A 7,350-nucleotide genomic window follows, 5' to 3' on the forward strand; every position below is an offset into this window, starting at 1 on the left:
TATTTACAGACTGGAATCTAATCAAGGAGATCGGGATGATTTATACAGAGAGAAACATACACAGCAGTAAGTACAGACTGGAATCTAATCAAAGCTCCTTGATGCCATATTGGGTCAAATACAGCCTTGAGATCAAGGGCTGTCACTCTCATTTCACCTCTCGGATTCATCTCTTTCATCCATATTTTAACCAAGGCTGGAATCAGGTCAGTATCTGAGTGAGCTTGGTGGTACCCAAATGCTTTCCACAGGAAGGACAGCTGAACAGCATCTCCTCAGTGTGAATAAGCAGATGCTTCTGGAAGCTGGATAACACGGAATCCCTTCCTACGTGTAGAGCAGTAAAAAGCCTCTTTCTAATGTGACTGCTTCAATTAATTTCCAGCTGGAAAGGGTAGCTGATTCTCTTCCTACATTTCCATAGTTTAATCACAGTGACCTCGTTGGTGTCCTCGTGTTTGTCCAGGACAAATGTTACGAAGTCGAAAACATGTATGTTCACTTTAAGAGAGAGAGTGTTTTTCCGAATTTTAAAGTACAGCCACAGCAGCCAGCAAAAAGTCAGGTAAAATGTAGCAATTGGCTGTTAAATGGATAACAGAGTTCTCTTTGATATTTTGATAACAATTTGAATTTAACTAATTAGTTTAAATCATGCCCAGGACACCAGAAGCCAATGGAAGTTGAAAAGAATCATTATCCATAAGTCTCAGTATAAATAATACTCTTTTGTCATGGACATCAAACCCCTTTGTTAATTAAACCAATTGTGTAGAAAAGCTCATCTTGCCTCGTAATCTATTAAAGTGGTTTGATATCTGAGCGAGTAAAAACATTGAAGAAGAGGAGACTGTGTTGCCTTGAGTTAATGTAATGTTTAATAAATGTTATTAGAATAGCATTATTTTATAGAGTCAGTGTTAAATAATAATAAAGCATTGGGTTTTATTCTCCCTAACGTAAGTATTAGTTTAAAGTCTGGTTAGTCAACTTAGGAATTATGATGCTTCTTTTCATTTGTAAATCTTCTCCTTTTAAAATGCTGTGAAAGAAGTTTTACAGAAGTTATTCCTGTCAGTTCAGGATATAAGTCTGAACAGATAATTCTGGTTTCCTTGGGACAGTGTATACTCTTGTTGACCAAAGCTGGAAATTCCTGTCCCAGGCGACAGTGGCTTTGTCTCATTATAACTAGACTCGTCATCTTTCCTGAAGAAGGGCTCATACCCGAAACGTTGATTCGCCTGCTCCTTGGATACTGTCTGACCTGCTGCGCTTTTCCAGCAAAGCACTTTCAGCTCGTCATCCATGAGCCTTGGGAGATACGTTCAAATCCCGCCAGGCCACAGAAAGGTGAAACGTTAAGTCATTAAAAAGCTGGACTCTGTCAATTATTGTAAAATACCATTGAGTTCACCTTTCACCGGTCTGACCTTCAACATCGTGGTTGACTCTTCATCGCCCTCCAGACAATGAGGGACGGACAATAAACATACACAAGCTCAGGCATGAATGTGTATATATATTTATTTTTAATTGTCCCTGGGAGGAAGTAGAAAGGAGTTCAATTTCTTTCCTTTTAATACATGTGTACAATTGGAAATGCGTCTTATGATCCGAACGTCCTTCCTGCACTGCTCATACTTCTGTCCCTGGGTGATTGACGGCATGTTCTGGCCAATAGAAAGAGGGGTAGCGCAGGCTGACATTTTGTGATTGGCTGGTCCTCAAACTGATCAGGGTGAATGAATGCTGTTTACAGAGTATGCGCAATGTAGGTGTTGGAGCTCGAGTCAGGACTGAAGGGAGGGATTGGGTGGGTTCTGGAACAGCCTGGTGGGAGTTATCTGTACTGGAGTTAGTATTGTGCCCCAGGAAATTTCTTTTACACGGGGTGAGAGTCAAAGGATTTACTTGCAGCCAACTCAAACCAAAAGAAACATTTTGTTTCTCCTGCATCGAGAAGGAGAGGCTTTGGAACGGTTGGCTCTTGAAGACCGAAGGTTAGTAAGCTGCAATTCTCACTCTCACTCTCCCCTTAAGAGATGCTGCCTGAGCTGCTGATAGTTTCCAGAACTTTGACTTTCTTGCAGATTTCCCCCTTGTTGCGCCAGCCTTTGTCTGTTGGAATGAGGAGTAACTGCTGGGTTTAACCCCTAGCACTTGCTGAGACTGATCGGCTCCAGTAACTTCCAATGTGAGGCTGTCGCGGCAAATCTTGCCAGGGTTAATTGCTAAACTGAAGGTGTCTGTTCAAAGCTCAGGAATATGTTTTTGGAAGAAGTATTTAGAACAATAGTTGTAATTTAGTTTATATCAAATGTTATCATTGGGACATGAGCAAGGCTAAAGAGGTCAACATTCACTGCTGTGCGGCTGTGACCCAGCTCCCAGCCCTGCCAAGTTTTCACCATTTCCCCCCAGACCTCCCCCTCACTGAGGACGAACGAGCAGTCCTCGGCAAAGGACTCACCTTCATCCCCCTCTGTCCACGCATCAATGAATTTAATACACGCCGTGACGTCGAACAATTCTTCCGTCGCCTCCCCCTCCGAGCTTACTTTCACAATCAGGATTCCCGCCCACCTTCCGAGGACCCCTTCTCCCACCTCCAACACACTGCATCCACCTGGACACCCTGCGCTGGCCTATTACCTGCCTTTGACCTCTTCATTTCCAACTGCCGCTGGGACATTAACCGCCTCAACCTGTCTACCCCCCTCCCCCACTCCAAACCCTCACCCTCACAACACACAGCCCTCCAATCCCAACCTCCCCATCAAGCCAGCGGATAAAGGGGGTGCAGTGGTAGTCTGGCACACTGACCTCTACACCGCTAAAGCAAAACGCCAACTTGAGGACACCTCTTTCTACTGTGCCCCCGACACTCTCATTCATTTGGCCGAACTGGTCCTCACCCTGAACAATTTCTCCTTCGAATCCTCCCACTTTCTCAAGACCAAAGGAGGAGCCATGGGCACATGTATGGGCCCCAGCTATGCCTGTCTCTTTGTTGGCTACATAGAACAGTTGATCTTCCGTAATTACACCTGCACCACTCCCCACTCTTCCTCCATTACATTGGTGCCACCTTGGGCTCCCGCGAGGAGGTTGAGCAATTCATCAACTTCACCAACACATTCCACCCTGATCTTAAATTTACCTGGACCATCTCTGACACCTCCCTCCTCTTCCTGGACCTCTCCATCTCCATTAATGATGACCGACTTGACACTGACATTTTTTACAAACCCACCGACTCCCACAGTTACCTGGATTACACCCCTTCCCACCCTTGCAAAAATACCATCCCGTATTCCTAAATCCTCCGCTGTATCTGCTCCCAGGAGGACCAGAACACACCAGATCGCCTCCTTCTTTAGAGACCGCAATTTCCCTTCCCACATGGTTAAAGATGCCCTCCAACACATCTCGTCCACATCCCGCACCTCCGTCTTCAGACCACACCCTCTTCAACTGTAACAAGGACAGAACGCCCCTGGTGCTCACCTTTCACCCTACCAACCTTCGCATAAACCAAATCATCTGCCGACATTTCCGCCACCTCCAAAAAGACCCCACCACCAGGGATATATTTCCCTCCCCACCCCTTTCCACCTTCCGCAAAGACCGTTCCCTCTGTGACTACCTGGTCAGGTCCAAGCCCCCCTACAACCCACCCTCCCATCCTGGCACCTTTCCCTGACACCGCAGGAACTGTAAAACCTGCGCCCACACCTTCTCCCTCACCTCTATCCAAGGCCCTAAAGGAGCCTTCCACATCCATCAAAGTTTTACCTTCACATCTACTAATATCACTTATTGTATCTGTTGCTCCCGATGCAGTCTCCTCTATATTGGGGAGACTGAGTGCCTCCTAGCAGAGTGCTTTAGGGAACATTCCAGGATACCCGCACCAATCAACCACACCGCCCTGACCCAACATTTCAACTCCCCCTCCCTCTCTGCTGAGGACATGGAGGTCCTGGGCCTCCTTCACTGCCGCTCCCTCACCACCAGATGCCTGGAGAAAGAACGCCTCATCTTTTGCCTCGGAACACTTCAACCAAAGGGCATCAATGTGGACTTCAACAGTTTCTTCATTTCCCCCCCCACCCTAGTTCCAAACTTCCAGCTCGGCACCGTCCCCATGACTTGTCCAGTCTTGCCGTATCTGCCTATCTCCTTTTCCACCTATCCACTCCACCCTCTCCTCCCTGACCTATCACCTTCATCCCCTCCCCCACTCACCTATTGTACTCTATGCTACTTTCTTCCCACCCCCACCCTCCTCTAGCTTATCTCTCCACGCTTCAGGCTCTCTGCCTTTATTCCTGATGAAGGGCTTTTCCCCGAAGCATCGATTTCACTGCTCCTTGGATGCTGCCTGAACTGCTGTGCTCTTCCAGCACCACTAATCCAGAATCTGGTTTCCAGCATCTGCAGTCATTTTTTTTTTACCGCATTTCTCCCACAGTGCTGTTCAGTGAGGGGTTCCAGGATTATCAGGTGGCAGCAATAAAGAAACAGTGACATGTATATATAAGAGGACTGTCTGTCTGTCTGTCTGTGAGTGGAGTTTATAGGTGGTAGTTCTCCATACCTGCTGGTCTTGATCTTCGAGTCATAGAGATGTACAGCATGGAAACAGACCTTTCTGTCCAACTCATTCTTGCCGACCAGAAATCCCAAGCCAACCTAGTCCCACCTGCCAGCACCTGGCCCATATCCCTCCAAACCCTTCCTATTCATATACCCACACAAATGCCTCTTTTAAATTGTTGTAATTGTAACAGCCTCCACCATTTCCTCTGGCAGCTCATTCCATACACATACCACTCTGTGTGGAAAAGTTGCCTCTTAGGTCTCTTTATATCTTTCCCCTCTCATCCTAAACCTATGCTCTCTAGTTCTGACTCCCTAACCCCAGGGAAAATAATCTTTTCCCTGGGGTTAGGGAGTCAGAACTTGATTATTTATCTTATCCATGCCCATCACAATTTTGTAAACCTCTATAAGGTCACCCCTCAGCCTCCGACACTCCAGAGAAAACAGTCCCAGCCTGTTCAGTCTCTCCCTATAGCTCAAATCCTCCAATCCTGGCAACATCCTTGTAAATCTTCTCTGAGCCTTTCAAGTTTCACAACATCGTTCCGAAAGGAAGGAGACCAGAATTGCACACACTATACCAACAGTGGGGTGGATCTGTCACAGTTAGTCTTGTGATGGAGATGGAGGAAATTGTGTCCTTAAGTATTCCTCTGATTCCACCCTCTCTGCTGTCATTGAGGGCTGAGTCTTGTGAGGCCCAGGACAAGCAGTGGGTCGCCTTCCCTCAAGGACATTCGTGATTTAGTTGACTTTTTAATAGCAATCCAGTAACTTTTTTCATGGTCACTATTTGAGTGTCTTTCACACAAATTGCTATATTTAATGAATTCCGTGGTGGCTCAGTGATTAGCATTGCTGCCTCTCAGCTCAAGGGACACATGTTCAATTCCAGCCTTGGGTGACTGTCTGCAGGGAGTTTCCATGTTCACCGGTTTCCTTCCACAACACACAGATATGTAGGTTAGGTAGATTGGCTGTGCTAAATTGCCCATTATGTGCCGGGATGTGCAGGCTAAGTGGATTAGCCATGGGGAATGCAGGGATAGGCGGTGGGTCTGTGTGGGATGCTATTCAGACTTGGGGCCTGCTTCCCCACTGTAGGGTTTCTATGATTCTCAACAATCTCCGTTAGTATCTTAAACGATCTCTTTCCCTGATTTTAAATTGTTTTACAGCAAATCACAGAAGCACATTTACCAGCAAAATTCCAAACAAAAATCCTGTCAAGATCTTAGAATCAACTCACCAGGAGTTGAAAACCAATGAATTGTCAATGTTTATCTCTGGGAAAAGTTTGCAAACATCAGTGTGCCCAGTGAAGTGACCGTGGACAGGTCCTGCGCCAGTTCCACAGCCTGAAAAACATTCCACCATTCAGTGAGGCGAAACTGTATCTCTGTCCTGTCTGGGTGAGGAGTCAACCGATCCTCCAATATGGAGAGACATGAGGACACCTGCACCACAGAGAAACCATGGAAATGTGCAGACTGTGGAAAAGGATTCAAATGCCCATCCATGCTGGAAACTCATCGACGCAGTCACACTGGGGAGAAGCCATTCATCTGCTCTGTTTGTGAGAAGGGATTCACTCAGTCACCTGACCTTGAGAAACATGAACGCACTCACACAGGCGAGAGGCCATACACCTGCCCCAAGTGTGGGAAGGGCTTCAGTGACTCCTCCACCCTATCAAGACACCAGCAAGCTCACACTGGCGAGAGGCCATTCATCTGTCCGGAGTGTGGAAAGGGATTCAAACGGTCAGCCCACCTGCTGAGACACAAGCAAGTTCACACTCAGGAGAAGCCATTCATCTGCCCTGAGTGTGGGAAGGGATTCAGTGACTCATCCTACCTGCTGACACACCAGCGAGTTCACACTGGGGAGAGGCCATTCCCCTGCTCTGAGTGTGACAAGGCATTCGCTCAGTTAGCCAACCTCCGGGCACACCAACTGGTTCACACTGATAAGAGACCTTTCAAATGCTCACATTGTGAGAAAAGCTTTAAACGCAGACGTGAAATGCTGACACATGAACACGTCCACATTGGGGAAAGGCCATTTTCCTGCTCTCTGTGTGGGAAACGATTTGTCCATTCAAAAAATCTTCTGAAACACCAGCGAATACATAGTGGTGAGAAGCTGTTACCTGCTCCCTCTGTGGGAAAGGATTTACTCAGTCATCTCAACCTCTGAGACTTCAAGTTCATACTTGCCTGCAGGCAGCTGTATGTTGCTGCTATTCTCAATGAAATATTCTGATGGATCGATCTACCCCCCCCCCCCCCCCCCACCATCACCACCACAAAGGAGGATCAGGAAACCAATTCAGTGGAAGATGGAAATGTGGCACTTGTGGGACAGCCAGCAGAAGGTGGCATCGTGTTACTTTTCAGAGAGAGAGAATCTGATTTTGATTAATCCCGTTTTAATTCATTCTTTCAAAGTGTGTCCCATTGCAGGCAGAGCTGGGCACACAAACACAAGGACACAGGCACAAAATCAGATTCACAGACAGCCATAAAGAGACTTTCAGGCATGCTTTTGGGACTGTGTGCCATTGCAGCCAGAGTTTTTCATCATACACAGACAGAGCTGCTCACACCAACACAGGAAAAAAGACATTAACACAGACAGCACAACCCAGACAGTGAGAGAGAATCACTGACTTTTACAAACACGTACACAGAGATATACACAGACAATGTCACTCTGTATATGATCAGGGTTTCTGTTTAA

General features: G+C 46.8%; 1 protein-coding gene across 1 annotated transcript; it reads left to right on the forward strand.

The window, feature by feature from the left end:
* Positions 1 to 490: 490 nt before the first annotated feature.
* Positions 491 to 6,807, forward strand: LOC132807080 (gastrula zinc finger protein XlCGF7.1-like). Its single transcript, XM_060821382.1, has 2 exons — positions 491 to 565; positions 6,193 to 6,807. Exons 1-2 carry the CDS (start codon positions 491 to 493, stop codon positions 6,805 to 6,807), a joined length of 690 nt encoding a protein of 229 aa, XP_060677365.1.
* The last annotated feature ends 543 nt before the right edge of the window (positions 6,808 to 7,350 follow it).

Source organism: Hemiscyllium ocellatum (genome assembly GCF_020745735.1).
Source record: "Hemiscyllium ocellatum isolate sHemOce1 chromosome 27 unlocalized genomic scaffold, sHemOce1.pat.X.cur. SUPER_27_unloc_1, whole genome shotgun sequence".
NCBI classification, from domain to species: domain Eukaryota; kingdom Metazoa; phylum Chordata; class Chondrichthyes; order Orectolobiformes; family Hemiscylliidae; genus Hemiscyllium; species Hemiscyllium ocellatum.